General features: G+C 47.6%; 1 protein-coding gene across 1 annotated transcript in view; it reads left to right on the forward strand.

Annotated features, from left to right (window-relative positions):
- Window positions 1-3,568: 3,568 nt before the first annotated feature.
- LOC119457911 (uncharacterized) overlaps window positions 3,569-17,830 on the forward strand; it is a 35,872-nt gene continuing 21,610 nt past the window's right edge. Inside the window, exons 1-4 of the mRNA XM_049671434.1 lie at window positions 3,569-3,691; window positions 14,463-14,646; window positions 15,657-15,914; window positions 17,088-17,354. Coding sequence (XP_049527391.1) covers window positions 3,569-3,691; window positions 14,463-14,646; window positions 15,657-15,914; window positions 17,088-17,354 — 832 coding nt within the window. The remainder of the gene's footprint in view (window positions 3,692-14,462; window positions 14,647-15,656; window positions 15,915-17,087; window positions 17,355-17,830) is intronic.

The following is a 17,830-nucleotide window of genomic DNA, read 5'->3' on the forward strand; positions in this document are numbered from 1 at the left end:
GATGAACTGATATTGTGCACCTGCTGCAACCGTGTCATGGGGCTAGTTGAAAATTATGGTAAGACAAGTCAGGACTCCTAGTTCTGAGTGGCCGTACCCGAAACCTCAGCGATGCTAGTAACATACGGCAATCAATCAGCCCACTCGCCACTTCTCGAAATAAATTGAAATCACGGACCAGGCTCCTGTCACACAAAGAAAGCATACCAAAGTCAACTAGCAGGCTTGAATAGTCATAATATAGCCGTCGAAGAATATATCTGTCGTCGCAAGTGTGAAGGATTCGACGCTGGACGGCTCCTATTAGGTTACTTTGATGGGTACTAATAGAATTCTACGCTGTAGAAGCAAACTTCATTTGCGGCCTGAGTAGTGCGCAGAACAATTGAAACATTCAGGGTGTTTCAACCTTTAAAAGCAAAGCTTTTCTTTCCTAACCGCGCCGTGTTTTCGTGACCGTGGGTGCTGCGTGGCTGTTCTCTTGTCGTATAAGCGAACCAATCACAGAGGAGAACGTGCGCGACGGTACCGCCGCGGGGTTCCATGCACCACCACCAGATGGCGCTCACCTCCGCGCGCATGCGCGCGGAGGCGAGCGCCATATAGAAGGCGAGAATGGATGGCTACAGGTAGGCGAGAATTTAGGTCCGAAATTTAGTGTTACAAAATCGGGTGTTCTGGTATTCACCGAAAACAGTTGACAGCGTCAATGCAGGGCCTGGAAATACCTCGGGTAAAAGAATATAAATACCTTGATAAATGGGTAAAGGAAGGCAATAGATATATGGAAACAGCGGAATAAACATAATAACAAAGGGGAAGAGAAATGCGGCCATAATGAAACACAGAGCGCTATGTGGATACAATAGGTAGGAGGTGCTCCGGGGTAGTTGGAAAGGTGGAATGGTTCCAGGACTTACATTTGCAAATGAGGTTGTTTGCTGGAAGTCATGCGTACAATCTGGACTCGATTGAAACCAAAGGTCAGTGGGACGCCTCGCAATGGGGGCTCACGGGACGACTACAAAAGACAGTGTAATATGGGCTGGACAAATTTTGAAGTCTGGGAAGCTCAGAGTAAAATTGACAATGAAGACTGAGGAATATGGAATAAAGTAAATGGGTTGGGAGAGTGTTCAGATATTTGTACAGGAAGAGCACTGATTCGCAGTAGAGGAAAAGAACTAGGGAGCTTACCAGCAAGTATGCGACCGGTATGGTGAGCAGCATGGCAACACACAATGTCAAGCGGAAAGTCAGAGGGGCTGAGATAATCTCATTGGTGGTGGAAATGTTAAAGAAACCTGCTGTGAGTAACTACTTAAGAGGAAAAAACGAAATCAGTAAAGAAACATTTGATGATAACTCAAAGGGTAGCTCTTTACTTTTAGAAGCAATATCAGGATGCCTTTGAAGACGCGCTTATAAATTGAGGTGCAACAAGGAAGAAGAAGCATGTATTTGCTGCGGTAAAGCTAGGGAAACGATGGATGATGTTTTATTAGATTGTGAAGATACCTCCACAGCGGTCAATTTAGGCAATTCTAGCCTTCTTGAAGCCCTTGGGTTCAGCTAGAGCAGGGAGAAAGTAAACATGTCCATAATATAGATTAGTAAGAGGTGATTGGAAGATTGGTGGAAGAAAAGTAGGGAAACGACAAGCAACGCAGGCGCACAAAAACAAAGTTCCCTATAGGGGTTCAGAAAGTTTAGTGAGGAGAATTCTTCGTGTTTCATTGGTTTGTTTTGTTTTTAAGATAGGTAGTACATAAGACAATATTACCACAAGAGCTTGGTGGCGCAAACAACCGCCTCGTTCCAAAGGAGACGCTCCTTGCATCCATCCATACATCCATCCACGGCAGGGTCGGCCACTTCCGTGCTGTGGAACGAATAAACACGAACTCGTGTTTCGACTCTTTATGTATTCACAAAACGCTTCACTGTATGTAAGTTCCAACTCGTTGGGTTTGCTGCTTTATTGTAAGTCTAGATATTAAGCATAAAGGTCTCAAGGCATGACTGACAATACAGGATACATGAAGGTGAAAATCCAGCCTTGAATATACGCAAACTCCAAGGTCACGAACACCAGCACACGATGAATACTATCACCCGTCAAAGTGTAATTAAAAATGTAGCGAGTAACATGTTTTGTGCCTCCCAGGAAGCTATTGCCGATATATGTTTTTCCAAAAAGACGCAGTAGGACCGTAGATATACAAGCGCCAAATTTACCTTTCTTTTTCCCCCTCAACGTCCTTCGTTCCGACGTACCAGGGGCTGCGCCGATGGAGGTAACCAGCCACTACGTTTTGGTTATCCGAAACTCGGCTGTCTGTAGCAGCGAAACGGCACCTGAATTCCTATTGGCTGCGATGCCACGCCACGTGATCGCCTCAACAGAGCAGAGCGGGTGAAAGGGAACAACCGCTAGCGCGCCAGGTGTTGCGTGAAGGGGGAGGGGCATCGCCGTGACGCCACGTCACTCTCACTCTCAGACGCCCGTGTTATCCGCGCATTCCTTCTTCGCGCAAGCTGTTGCCTGCGTTCTAAGTTCGCCTCGGTAATCGCTATCCAGAAATTATTGTATAAAAACAGAGAATAAGTTCGAAAGCAAAAACGTTGGCGGTAGTGAGCTTCGAACCTACGACCCCTTTCTCACAAGGCCAGTGTCTTACCCACTGGGCTAAACCATCGCCTCCTAGATAGCAGGCCTGTGCCCTCTGCTTTATGACCCCATGCTACTTGGACTACAGTTTCCTTTGCCAAGCCCGGCGTGACGAAAGCGGTGACGTCCAAATTAACCGCGGCTTTCTCGGGAGCGTCCCTATTAGATTCTATGGCAGTCGGGCAAAGTACCATGACGTCACTGATGGAAGTGCACCGGCCTTGTGCTATCTCGTAGGCATTGGCCAAGCGTCTCAACGCGCTCGCTTGCCTGCGAAGAGTTCATAACTCGAAGGACCGCTCAAAGGCGTTCAATTGGACATTATTGCTTTCGCATTCACAACCCATAAGAAGTGTTTAGGTGTCCTTTGATTTTTTTGTAGTGCCCCTATCATCATCTAAAACCGGGAAGTAAGCGAATTGGTTAGGTTAGTCCTTACGGTGTGGAAAACGTTGCCGAATGTCTTGGTTCAGGGCGTACTGTACAGTTTACATATTTTCAGGCCGCTATTCATGCTGGTCTCGATGGAACATACATGTCACTAGAATCAATGCCTTTAGATAGGAAATGCTGTGTGAAAGGGGCGCCATTTAGCGACCACTAAATGCCATGAATGAAAGTCGAAAAATAATTGATCGGGAAATGGGAAACTTAAATTCACAACTCAAGGCAATAAACTTATTGTAGACGTCGAAGGTTGATTTAAAACGTTCAAGGAAGATGGAGAGAAATGCGGCGTCAAGTGGGAAATATTAAAGCAAGAGGAAATCCGAGACATCAAGCACTTCTTATTAGTTATGAATGTGAAAACATTAATGTCCAATTAAACGCCGCTGAGCGGTGTTTCGAGTTTGGCGCTGCGAGCAATGTACCATAGCGATACGTGCTGTCCGAGGCATGAAGCAGCATCAGCCTGCGGTGCCAACGCCGCACGCCACCGACGTCATACGCGACGAGAGACCAAGGAAGCAGCAGCAGCCACCAGTTAAGGCTGACAGGCGCTCGCAGAAGCTAAGCTCAGTGGGGGGTGAGCGAGATAGATACGGACCGCGCGCTGGCTTCGGAGAGTGAAAGCGAGGGTGACGAGGCGTCGCGGTGGTGCCCTGTCCCCTCACGTAACAACTGGCATGCTAGCGCCCAAGCAGGTGTCCATTTTCGCTCGCTCTGGTCTGTCGAAGCGCGCTCGTAACTTGGCGTCGCAGCCAATGGGAACTCCGCCGAGACACGCTCGTGACGTGGCGTCGCATCCAATGGGAATTAAGGTACCGTTTCGCTGCGACAGACTACAGACGCCGGCTAGCTGTTTCGCGCAATGAGTCATTTAATTTAAAATCTTTTTAATGAGATTAGCATTTTATGCCTATCCGATGGCACGAACACGACGGCATGACGACGACGGTGGTGCGATAACATAAGCATGATAGCGTGTGTCTGACGATGACGCAATAACAGCGGCATAATCGCGCTTGAATGACGACAGAATGATTACAATGATTACAACTGCAGTGACGACAACGGCGAAACGACGGCATGACGATGACTGTGTGACGGCAACGGTGGCATGACGTAAGTAAGAGGACTAAGTTAAAATTACGACAGTGCAGTGACCATGACGCCATCACGATGGCGGCGTGGCAACGAATGCACAACTGTTTGACGATGATGGCTTAACGGATGGCGGCATGACGAGAGATGGGTGACAAAGGGGCGACGACGGCGATGCAACGACCACGACGGCATCATATGACCCCCGAGCACATACTTAGTGGCCGAAGCTATTAGACAAATTGGGCGGGGGTACAAGGCGGGACGACGGCATCACGATAGTCACATGACGAAGTCGGAATGACGACTATGCAACGACCACGACGGCTTCGCAGCTACGAGCACATAACTAGTGGCCCAAGCAGGAAGGCAAATTGGGTCACTGCATGGAGGAAGGAAACCCCAGGAGAGGCCCTGGCCAGCACGAGAGTATTGGAGAAGGTGTGGCGGAAGTCACGTGCTGTTTTTCGCAAAGGAGCACTGGGACGGGTACCCCAAATGTCAACGTTGCCATGGCAACCGCGCTCCTGAAGCTTTCGCTGCTGGTCTCGGTCGCTGAAAAGTGAGATACGATTTTTCCGCCGGTGTCTTTCCCGCAGCACCTCTTGTTCGCGAGAAAAGCTGACTTCGGAGTATGGTGTGTAAGCTTGAAAGTTGTGTTTTGGGTCTGTGAGTGTGAGTGTCGGCCAGCAACAGATACACTCAAGCAATCACGGCGCGAGTCTTCGTTGTCTTCTTCAACGTGCCACGGAAAAACACAGGAGCGCGTCTGCTTCACTAAAACTGCTACAGAAGATTCGTAGGCTTTGTTTTGACGCGCGTCAGGAGCACACACTTCCGGCGGCTCGTAACAATGCAAGTTCAAAGTTCGCGCCCATCTGCTCCGGCGAGTTGCAGAACCCCTGATTGGAGGCGCGAAGAGAGGTGGCACACCAACATGGCTGCACTTCCGGCTTCAAAAAAGTGACGTCAGGGCCTCTCCTGTTTTGTTTCCTTCCTCCATGGGTCACTGGGTCGGCTGAAGAGGTTACATATATAGATAGATAGATAGATAGATAGATAGATAGATAGATAGATAGATAGATAGATAGATAGATAGATAGATAGATAGATAGATAGATATTCAGGCAGGCTGAAAATGGCTGAAGTAGGCAAGGAATGCTAACTGCATTAAAAATTGTCGCACAAATCTCTTCCGGTGGGTACGCCATGGCGCACTCGGATTAGCGCCCTTCATCCTGCGTTAAATAGTCAATCGCTTCACCTTTCCCACATCTCAAGGACCCGTCTTGGCGCACCGTCTGCCACCGTCGCCTAATGACACCCCTGTAACAATTTATTGTTATGACGGACGAAATACCAGTAAGAATACAAGTATTTTTTTAAATAATATGTTTTGGCTTGTAGATTTCTATCGGGACGGTTTTCACTTGGTTATCTTAGTCGATCACTTTATACGCAGGAGGTTGTACGGAGACATCTGTGACTCGATACAACCAGACCTAATGTACCAATCAATGATTTGTCTAAACCCAGACAAGGATGCCCTTAAAGGAGTAAAGAACATGGTTGTTTGATCGGGATTTAAGACCCTATTTTTTCGGCTGCTACGGGGACGTATGCAGGCGAAAAAGGGCAGGATTTTACGTACCATAGTTCCTGCATTGTTTTATATGCAAGACTATCGAAACGATTGAGCACAAGCTCCTTGAATGCTGGGATGCTGCCTTCCTTTGAGAAAACATCTGCTCCAGCGCAGGAATATAAAGAAATCCCCCTCAGTGCTCAGCGAATCCGCTTATTGTGTGTCAACACAGACAGAGTTTCCGACTAAATTATGTTACTTGCCCCTTGCCCTGAATAGCGTATGCCAATGCAGAATGACCGCTAGGCAGGCAGACATTGATGCTCGCTCTGCGCAGCAGTATTTGAAATAGAGATTCAGGAACTGTGCCTAAGAGCAAAAGAAACAGGAGTACATGCCGGAATGGCTGCCCCACGCTGATGCATTGAGCACCTTGAAAGAATTTCCTGTGCGTAACGCCAGTAACACAAATGCTGATATTTTTAAAACATGACAGTTGTGAATTTTGTTTCTTCGATTTGTGCTTGACCTAGAAGCGTCCTTCTTTTGCAATAATTATATAACAAAGAAAAAAAAAAGGAAGAAAGTAGAGTGGTGCAAAGATTGGGTTGCTGTGCTCAAAGCCAGAGCTTCGATCATGTATTTCATGTATGTATCAGGTGTCGGTCATGTATTTCTTTTTGCTACAGAGGTCGGAAGTTTGGCGAGACAGAAAATATCTACTCACCAGCCGACCTACCGCAATATTGCCGCAATGAGCGAGGAATGCTTCCTTATAAAAGTGTTCCTTAAACCATTGGGGATGATTGCAAAACTAAGCGAGTAGCTCATGGGGGGGACTGCAGAAATGAAATAGACACATAAGCAGTTCTTCCGTAGTACACTTCTGGCATCGACAACGGTGTTTGATGAAGGCTGCATAGATTATCCTCGACATGGTTTTTAGAAGGCATGGCAACGTGACGGTGACTATGGCGGCGGTGCCACCAAAACGATGTGGCGACGACGGAGTGACGGCGACATTGAACACGATGACGTGACGATGACGAGCGCACGGTATAAAGGCATGACCACCACGGAATCACGATAGCGCGATGGCGACAGAGGCATGGGGGCAACGCAATGACGAAAGCGTGATTGTCATGACGTGGCAGTGGCGGTGCACTCGAGCTTTCTTCTCCGCTCTTTTACTCCGCAGAGGCCATATACTGTTCCCAAGATCTTCGGTAAAATATTGCGTATCCCACACTCTTCGCAGTCTGTATAAGCGAAGGTATATCGTAAGGCGGAGGAAAGAAACGGCATATATCGGCAAGAGGTTCGCAGTGCACTCAATTGTCACTTTACCCTCTACGCAACAAACAGCTGTGGGACGATGCCCTCCGCGACGGACCTCCCGAGGTGCTCCGAGCCATGGTAGAACGGGCTTGAAACATCGCCGGAAGCATCTTAGGGACCCCGGACTGAGGGTTTCTCCCACGCTCCTCTCTCCGTTCAAATAATAATAATAAAGATGGTTTACTCTTTTGGCAAGAGAGGCACAGCGGACATTGGCGATGAATGTGCCCTGCAAACGTCGCCTCAGGCTGCGGAGAAAGTGGCTGCGGAGAAACGTCGCCTCAGGCTGCGGTCAGTGCCACCACACAGTGGTGGCACTGACCGCAGCATCAGAAACTTCAAACGCCACTACGCCCATTACGCGACAGCGCGTACGCATGAAAAGCTCATTGGCATTCGGCGATGAACTAGGTGGACTCTAGCTAGGTGGCGATAGGGCAAGTGCTCTTTTGATCGGCAGTGAAAATCCGGCCGGCTACCACGAAAACATTCGAAAGATTCAAAGAAAGTTACTAGCTTTAATTACAGCAAGGAATGCATCGAAAAAGTATGATAACCTACAGCACCACTTGACTACTGGCTGAAGTTGACGATGACAACCACTTTATTCCTGCCTGCTTTTTCTTTCGCCCGTAATGTTGAATTTGCAATAAAGAACGCGTGTTAAGTGAACTCGCGCTCTGGATCTGCTTTCAGGTTTACGTTCTACTTCAAATGTTTCCGAGATATTAGCTTAAATGGCGCATGTGCACCCAGGGCGACAATGGAGGCTGCGAAAGATAGCCTAAAGTTATGTGGCTAACATCGCCGGCAGTATTATTTTAACAATGCTTGTGGATTTTTTTGACGTTACTGGACATTTGTAAGGAAACCTGCCATGTACACATTGCTCTGTCCTGAGAATGTTGTCATCGAGACGCCCAATGTCTTTATCGAATGGTCTCCGTGCTTGCTCCCGTGTTCTCGCTATCTTTTTGCTGTCTTTCTGAACAATGAGCTACGCAACCAATGGAATTCAAAACGCCTAAGGTTCTGCGCTCAAACTTCGAATTTAGGGAGTATTGGTATCGTCTGCGAATTTCTTCGCATTACAGTTCACAATGGTCCACCTTATACCGACTTGTCCAATTTTCTCATTTGCGTAAGCAACGTTTGTTAAGACGAAAGCCTTATATGTCTTATGGTGAGGTCTCCGTTTCATGGCCGTTTCAAAACCGCGTCGTCGACACTAAATGGTCCTCTTTTGATAAGAGGCGAGAATGGGCACAAAACCACGATTAGGGGTTGAAGAATGATTAAGCAAGTGAACTGAGGTGATAATGGGTATACAGAGAGGTAAATGAGATATATGAATATTTAATTGTTGGTTGATTGGTTGAGTCAATTGATGGTGAAAAAAAAGGGGGTTTAGTTGGATGATAGGAGTCAAACGAACGGTAATGACGATATATAGTGAGTTGAGATTAATGATGAGTAGAGAAGACTGAATTAGGAGTGAATGAAGGTGAGTCCAGTGGTGATAGGGTGAATCAAAGGTGATGAAAATTGGACATTTGGAGTAATAGAGCAAACCAAGTGTGATGGAAGTAAAACCGAGATGATAGAGTCAGTGAAGGTGAACCAAGCAGTGATTAGGTGAATCAAGAGGGAATTAAAAGTTAATCAAGTGGTATGGAGTGAGGGAGTGACTAGCAAGAAAATATATGTGAGATTTGAGAGTCAAAGTGAGAGCGGTTCAGCAAAAAAAGTGCTTAGTCATTGTTCGAGTTTCGTGAATAAAGGATGACTTACAAAAGTGACGGCAAGATAACGGTTCAGAGCGACGATGACTCAACAAAAAAAGGAGTGCGGAGTCATGGTTCGAGTTTGGTGAAATAAGGATGACTTGCAAAAAATGACTGAAATTATGAAATGAAATGTGAATAAAGAAAATAAAGAAAATGACTAAAAAAATTTCACAAAGCGCAAAAAGTGGTCGTCGTGCCATTTAGTTAGCGGCGCTCGGGCTTTCGCCTTAAAGTCGTCTTAGTTGTAGCATAAGGGACCCCTAGCAGTTATGCGGATGCTCGAAGCACATGTTGGCGCTGACGTACGCGATTTCGTGCTCTTACAGTATGACGTACTACATGAGGCCATTCTAAATGCTCTTGCAACGGTTGGCCTAGGTGGTCGATTCTTTTTGTGGATTGCAAGTTACCTATCTGCAAGATCATTCTTTGTGTTAACTGACGATGGCCCGACTACGCGACGCTATACCAGCACAGGCGTTCCTCAAGGCGGTGCTCTCAGCCCGACGCTATTCAACCTCGCTCTTCTTGGACTTGCTGAATACTTACCAACTACCATCAAGATTTCAATATACGCAGACGACATCTGTGTCTGGACTTCGGCAGTCACACGTCCACAGATACGTGCGCGGCTTCAAAGAGCAGCAACTTTGACAGCGAGCTACTTGTGTAAACAAGGTCTCAGCATATCACCAGAAAAATGCGCACTAGTGGCATTTACTCGTAAACCAATGACGCCTTATGTCATCTCAATCAATAGGCGGACCATTTCCTATGTCAGAACCCACAGGTTTCTTGGCGTAATCATTGACCGATACCTCTGTTGGAGCCCGCACGTGGCTTACATGAAACGGCGCCTGACAGCAATTTCCCAGTTGTTTAAATACTTGACAGGAAAGACGTGGGGGATGTCAGTAGACGCAATGATGAAACTCTACAGAGCTCTCTTTCTCGGTTTTTTAAGATATAGTCTACCTGTACTGAACAACACTTGCAAGACAAATATTCGTGTTCTGCAGGCAGAACAAGCTCAAGCACGCAGAGTTTGCCTTGGTTTGCCCAGATGCACGTCAACAGAGGCAACTATTGCGGTTGCTGGGGACCATCCGATGCAAACTCACATCATGGTGAAAGCACTGAGAACGCACATCAGACATTTTGCACGTGCCCTCTATCACCACCTTGCAACACTACCTTCAGACAGGAGCCAAGCATCGTTCTCTAAAACTATCATCAAGTACAACGACAAACTTCCCTCGGGCTTCACCGCTGCATCTAAACCATCGATGCCCGCTTGGTGTCTCATTAGCCCCACAGTACATCTCAGTGTACCAGGAATCAAGAAAAAATCTGAGCTAACGTCACCTGTGCTGAAACAACTGTCTCTGCTTCTTCTACACGAGAGGTATGCGGACAGTGTACATATTTATACTGAAGTTCCACAAACCTCCAATGTTCGTCCGGTGCTGTGGTTGTCCAAGCAAGAGCTACTACCATCAGCTCCAGGACTGACCACCCAACGACATCCACATCTGCGGAACTAGCTGCTCTTCGCGCTGCACTTTGTTTCGTCAATCGGGAACCACCTCGACAATGGTCAATATTCAGTGACTCTAAGGCAGCCCTACAATCTGTGCTATCAGCTCTGCGTCGCGGGCCATACGAACAGCTCGTACTCGATATTAGGCACCTACTCCATACATCACATGAGAGAGGACACCACGTGGCATTTCAGTGGCTTCCAAGTCACTGCGGTGTCATAGGGAACGAAGATGCCGATAATGCCGCTCGGGCAGCTCTTGACGACACACAGGAAGAGGCCATACCACTCTCACGGTCCGACGCTGCCAGCATACTTCGAGTGCTTGCCCAGGAGATCACGCTCTCTCTATGGTGCACACCCAGCGGCCAGACCAACCGGAGCAATCGTCACTACCACCTGCCCTCTTTGATGCATCTCTGTATGCCATCTGGACTCCGCCGAAGAGAGGCCACTATGCTTTATCGCCTATGGCTAGGAGTGGCATTCACTCAATCTTATTCATTTCTGATTGTAATGGCCGACAACGCTCTTTGCGATGCCTGTCTTTGCGAGGAGACGCTGGAACACATTCTATGCGACTGTACTGAATATAATGTTCAGAGACAGTCCCTGGCGTCCGTTCTAGCGCACCTTGACAACAGACCAATGTCAGCTGAAGTGATTTTCACATGTCGTCGACAGAAGACATCGCAGCTGAAGGCGACGAAGGGACTACTTCGGTTTTTAAAAGCAACGGGCTTGGACAAGCGGCTGTGACAGTGATGTCAGGTACTACGCAAGAGTGACGGACTGTGACTGACGATGTGTGTGCTGTGCTGTGTGCTCTCTCTCTCTCTCTCCTCCCCATCTTTCATTCCCCATCATCCCGTTCCCATGTGTAGGGTAGCAAACTGGTTGTGCCGAACTGGTTAACCTCCCTGCCTTTCCTTCTCCACTCTTTCCTTCCTAGAGTATGAGGTACATACGCAGCCCATATGTGGAGGGCTAGAAGGTGTCCAGGACGTAGGGCTGTGGAACACGACACATTATAGATCTTTAGTTGGACGTACGTAACAAACCTGTGGCAGTGAAGCGCGCATGCGCAGAACGTAACACGTCTATTTTTCGGATGCGTGTGTACGCCCGTAAAGGGTGCTGCGTGCGTAACGCACGACTTCGGCGTGACACACAAACATGACGTAAACAATGCATACAGTCAATGCCGCCACTTCACTTGGGGGCTCGTGGGCGTGACCATGGCTCAGCAATCGTCCGGCGTACCGATCTCAGAGGCCACGTTGTTAGTGAAGCAGTATATTTCTGCCATTTAGTGGCGCTGAGAAGCATGCAAAAAGTTGTATGGGAAGGTCGAAAAAGTAAGGAAGTGGTGGGAATCCGCCAAGGACTGAAGCAAGGATGTCCTCTGTCTCCACTGTTATTCACGCTTTGTATTAAGGGCATAGAAAGACGACTGGAAAACAGCGAATTATTGTTCGATTTATTCTACATGCGTAACGGACAAATGGTGCAGCAGAAGGTCCCTAGACTGATGTATGCGGACGACAAAGTGCTACTAGCGGACAATACAAGATAATTACAGACACTTGCGAATATCTGTGGCAACGCACAGATAGAGCACTGTGGGGCCAGAATGAGTATGAGGTGGTGCGTGGTATCTGGAAAGAAGTAATGCTGCCAATGCTAACGTTCGCAAATGCCATTCTATGCTTGAAATCGCATATCTTGTCGGGGTTGGAAGTTAACCAAAGATCAGTAGGTCGATTGGCTTTGGGAGCCCACAGTAAAGCCACAAATGAGGCAGTGCAAGGTGTCCTTGGGTTGGGCCTCTTTTGAAGTCAGAGAAACACAGAGCAAAATTAGTTTTGAAGAAAGACTCAGGAACTTGGATGAAAATAAATGGACAAGTATCTGTATCTCAAAAGAGTGGACACAGAATGGAGGAAGAGGTCAAGAAAGTCGGCAACCAAGTACAGGATAATTCAAACTGTAAATAGACAACCAGGAGTTATCAGAAAGAAACTGAGAGGAATAGATACAGTGAATTGGAGGCAAAGAATGGAAACAAAAAAGACAATGGACATTTACAACAATGAGAAGAAAGAAATTAAAAGGGCAAATATGTACGATAACACAAAGGGCAGTGCCTTGGTATTTGATGCTCAAGCAGGTCGCCTAAGGACGAAAACATACCGGAGCAAATATTCGAAACTAGATGAGGCATATGTCTGCTGCAGCAAAGATCCGGGGACCGCTCAACACATCCTAATAGAATGTGAAGAAATTCATCCAGTGAGAACAGTAGGTAACGTACACTTTCCAGAAGCGCTTGGGTTTAAAGTGGACGAAAACATCAACCGGTCTACAGTCGTGAAAAGCAAAAGGCGTGTAGAGTATTGGTGGAAAAGAAGCAGTGGAGAGATTGATACGACCTGATTTGATCTCTTAGTCATAGGTAGAGGTAGATATTGAGAGAAAAATAAAGGATTATTAAAATGTATGCAAAAAGGGTAGATAAGAAAACATGTGGGGCATACCTGATTAAATCAAGTAGGCTGGGTGACTATTTGTCACCGCCTCGTTTCCAAGGGGAGGCCATTAAATAATTATCAACATCATGATCATCGTCATCATCAAATGCTTTCGCTGTGCGAACACACATTAGCGTTCCTGCTGTTCAGCAGGTATGTGGGTACCACACCATAGTACATGAAGTGGTCCGAGAGGAATGGACAGTACACTTCGAAAGAACCGTATGCTGGGGAAGTTCGTAATCGATACTTGAAGCTACAGCGCGCAAACTACACCGGACAAAAACGTATCACCGCTTCCCGCATTTTGTATTCTTTCGTCGAAATAGTTTTCGCGCTGTTAGCTTCAAGTGGGTGTATGATTAGGCTTGTTTGTAAAACAAGCTGTAAAGTCAGTATAGAGCGCCAGGCCACCAGAGGAGGGACAGAAGAGAGAAGAGAGCGCTGAAAGCGCTATGTTCCTCTCTTTAAACCTGACTGTAAACCTGACTTTAAAGCGTAGTTTCAAGTGCACTTCAATCTATAGCCAATGACAGTTTTCCTCCGGTCTGGTCTCGCGCACTTTTGAGGCACGACGCCTGCTACGCCCGTGGTGGCACTTCATATCACTCGAGCGTTTACGCCAGCATTCTAAGACCCATATCTGACTGGTGAAAACGTCGGCGCAATCGCGCACCGTCCGCAGACGCTCGTTAGCAGAGGGACATGTGCGCCTGCAAGCGTACTTGTTGTCCAGGCCCTCGCGCATTCGAGACGCTCGCACCACCGCTTGCTATGGTTGCTCTCTGTGGGCGAGTTGTCTCCAGGCACGCTCCGACGCGAGCCAGCACGAGCGCCTATGTCTGACTAGAGCAGATGTCCACGCCGCTCGCTCGCCGGCAAGCGTATACGTGCGTGTGCAAAAACTCAGCTCCCGAATTTGATGCAAGATCCTTTCATTCAATGGAACAGCTTATACCTCTCGTCACTTGTATATATATTTTCAGTATATTAGTTATCATTAGCCACCATTCTCGAAATACGTAGACTCTCCGGTATATAATAAAGGTTTCTCAAAGATTTAGCGCTGTGCGACCCGCGCTGGCTTTGTGTACGCTCGCACCGCCCTCCCTTTGTCGTCGTTACAAGGGCTTGCGTGCCTAATTTCCTTCCGCTCTCCCGACTTCGCGGTACCGTCGCACGTGTCTAGTTTCCTCCTGCTCCTTCAGGTGGCGGTAGTCTTCCACGCGAATGTATATGCCACCGATCAAGACCGCCGATCAAAATAAAAGTGTGCGTGCGTGTGTCTTTCTTCGGGATGACCGCCGTTGCCGCTCAACAGAAATAAAATTTGCCCTTAGCTTTGATCTAAATTTTCTGATCTAAACTGCTTCGCTGGTAATCAGCAGTGGAATGACGCGTGGTTTTCGTTGCATTTCTCTTTTCATCGATCCTACCGCCCAATTGATGCTGCCTCGCCACGCAGCTCGTTGCTCTGTGGGTGGCCCTGGCCGTGGTTCCGGCGCACCAGGCCTTCGGTGGTGCTGTAGACCACAGTCGACATGCGCATCACCAGAACACGAGGGGAGGCACGCGGAAGCAGACCGGATCCGGCAAGGAGTTCCTCAGTGAGGGCGACCAGAGGCCCGGCGTACCATCTAACCCATTCTGTGAGTGCGAACACCGTTTTGAAGTTAGCATCGCGTACACGCTGTGTTAATTTTGTTAGAACATTTACAGCTGTTGACGCCTGCAATGTGTTGCAGCTTAGAACAACTATATTGTTGTCCCAAAGAAGACGAGTTCTCCTGGCGAAGAGTTAACTCCAGACTTAGACGTAACTTGTCCGAACACTGTGTTAATCGCCTTCCGTAGGTGTTCCTTAGAAAATTAAAGAGGAACACCAAATTACGCATTATCGGTAACTTTCACAAAGCTGCACATTTTGGCATTTTCATAAGTCACTGGCACTATTTTTTTTCGGAATTATGGTAAGATATGCTGGGAAATATGGTAGATTGCCGTGACTACTGCTGCTAGTCTTTTTTTTTTTGCCCTCGAATTCCTTAACATGATTCTGCAACACTCTTTAAGGTCACCAGTTTGCTATAGATCTATTCTCCGTATGTTCTTCTTCTTTCTGGAATGTTACGTGCCACAAGCAGTTGTGATTATGAGGCACGCCGTAGTGGAGGGCTCCGGATTAGTTTTGACCACCTGGGGTTCTTTAACGTGCAATACAACGCAAACACACGGGCGTTTTTGCATTTCGCCTCCATCAAAATGCGGCCGCCGCGGCCGGGATTCGGTCCCGCGACCTCGTGCTCAGCAGCGCAACGCCTTAGCTAACTGAGCCACCGCGGCGGGTATTATCAGTATGTCAAGGAAGGAGGAACATGACAAATAACACACACAAAACGTAGTTATCGGTTACCCTCGACTGAAATTCTAGTTACTTTAAGGATGAGCACAGGACACTCTGGTGTGTGTGTGTGCCTGTTTGTGTGTGTGCATGTGCGTTTGTATGTATGTGTGTGTTTGTGTGCGCACGCGCGCACGCCTGTTTCTGTGTGATCTTAAAGCAAAAAAAAAAAATTGATGACATTCTCTGGAGCGTAAATTGAAGACATTTCGCTCTCTATCTACCCTTCCACTTCGTCTGTTTTTTCTGAAATTGCAGCAGCGCCCATGCTGAACTCGAACTCGCCGCTGTTGGCCACCACCTACTACTACAACCCGCACAGGCAGGGGTCGGGTTCGTCATCGTCCTCTTCATCCAGTCACCACCGCCACCACGACCTGCTGCTCAAGGAAAGCGGTGACCAGGAGACCTGCCGGGCAGCGGACGGCCGTGACGGAACGTGCTATGACGCCGTCCAATGCCTGAACCGTGGCGGAACACCCATGGGCCGCTGCGAGGACGGAGTCTGCTGCGTTTGTGCGTACAAACATCACAACTCCGTTTTTTTTTTGCGGCCGATAGCTATGGCTCGTGACAAGTGAAGGATTCATGACAGCCCCCCCCCCCCCCCCCCCCCCCCCCCCCCCCCCTGTAAACGTTCGCCCTGCTATAAAAGTGATGGACCTGCTTCGTATCTCTCCGGGATTCAAGACATACTTCCCTTAATAAGAAGAGGAGCAGGCCCTAGCTTTTCACCAACAGTGAGCACACCGTGATTAGTCCCGTTGCAGTCACAATCTCCAAGTGCGGGGAGGAAGAATACAGGTCACTGCACACACGGGTACTGGGAGAAGGACATTAATTAACTTCACTATTTCACCGACCTTGTTCGTGCACAAAGTACTTCCTTGCCAACAAGCCCATTCATCTTCCGCCCTTTTCGTGTGGTTGCGAGTGAGTTTCTAGATGTACCAAGAAGGGTTGAATGGACCTACTGATCCCTTCACAGACGTATCACTCACAGCTGACGCATAAAGATGTGCCCAAGCTGGGCGTGTAGTTTCGTAGCAAGTAAGCGTCCGAAGAAAGCGAAGGCGGGGACACGGATGAAAAGGCGCACTATAGACGAGGTGCATGATTCGCTGGCGTATGCTTACATGTCCTCATGAGAGATACTTGCTGCTGCGTTCAGGACCTGTCCCTGACAATAGATTAGTACATGGATGCTCCGTGCGGCCGTGGTGGCATGCAGGCTTTGGAACATTATTTACCACAACTATTGCTACAACGTGCTCTGGCACCGTGATCGCTCAGCGACTATGTGAATGATGGATGGATTGATAGATAGAGGAGCATAGCTACTTCAACCAGCTGCATACGAGTTTGAAGGCGCGTAATACGTTAGAGTGCAATATTTCATTTTGGCGGACAAGACAGAAGTTATTAAGGACATGCTGACCAGAAGTCAAAGAACTAGTTATTTTATAGAAAGATAGAAAGATAAAAGATAGGTGGATGGATAGATAGAAAGATAGACAGCTAGATAGCTAGAATAGATATATAGATAGATAGAAAGATAGATAGATAGATAGATAGATAGATAGATAGATAGATAGATAGATAGATAGATAGATAGATAGATAGATAGATAGATAGATAGATCTGTGAGTGGTCTTTGTGGCCATCAACATCCTGGTGGTAATCATGCAGTTGAGGTGTCATGCGGCGAGGCGAGCTCGGAACGGACGGCATACGTTCGCAATCCGGGCTACCCTGGCACGCACAACCGCGAGGCCATGTGCAAGGTTCGAGTCTCGAAGCGGGACGCAGATGTGTGCCAGTTCCGCCTGGACTTCCTCACGCTGGACCTGGCGCGGCCCGTGGACGGGAACTGTTCGCAGGACATGCTCGTCGTCTCTGGCCAGAACGAGAACAACCAGGTGCCACGCATATGTGGTCTCAACACGGGACAACACGGTATGCAGCCGCAGTGTCGGTAACTACTTCGTTATAACGATGTGTCACGAGTTTTACTTGTGACGAGTGACACATGAAATAAGAAATTACAGTAACGTTTTACTTCAACAAACTTTTCGAGCATCAAAGAGACTTTTGGCTGAAGCTAGACTTGATTCACATGTGGCTTTGTTATGAACGCGAAAGGTGTTGTTCTTGGTCGTGTAACTGGGGTATTTGTTCAAACGATATCGTCGGGGAAATATTTGTTTATGTTATAAACGTTTTTTTTTGTACAATCAAATGCTGCTTGTATGCGCCAACAACACTGAAAAACTCGGTATAATGTAGGGGTTTGGGAGAGGTCTAATTATAACAAAATAATAAGTGCTAAAGTGTTCGCGAATGAATGAAAGCATGATACACAAGAGCTAGTGGCATTCGTGACCTCAACATCAGGGAGCACTGAAAGGTTCCGGATATTCCAGTTGCTTCAT

The sequence above is a fragment of the Dermacentor silvarum genome, chromosome 7 (assembly GCF_013339745.2).
Source record: "Dermacentor silvarum isolate Dsil-2018 chromosome 7, BIME_Dsil_1.4, whole genome shotgun sequence".
NCBI classification, from domain to species: Eukaryota; Metazoa; Arthropoda; class Arachnida; order Ixodida; family Ixodidae; genus Dermacentor; species Dermacentor silvarum.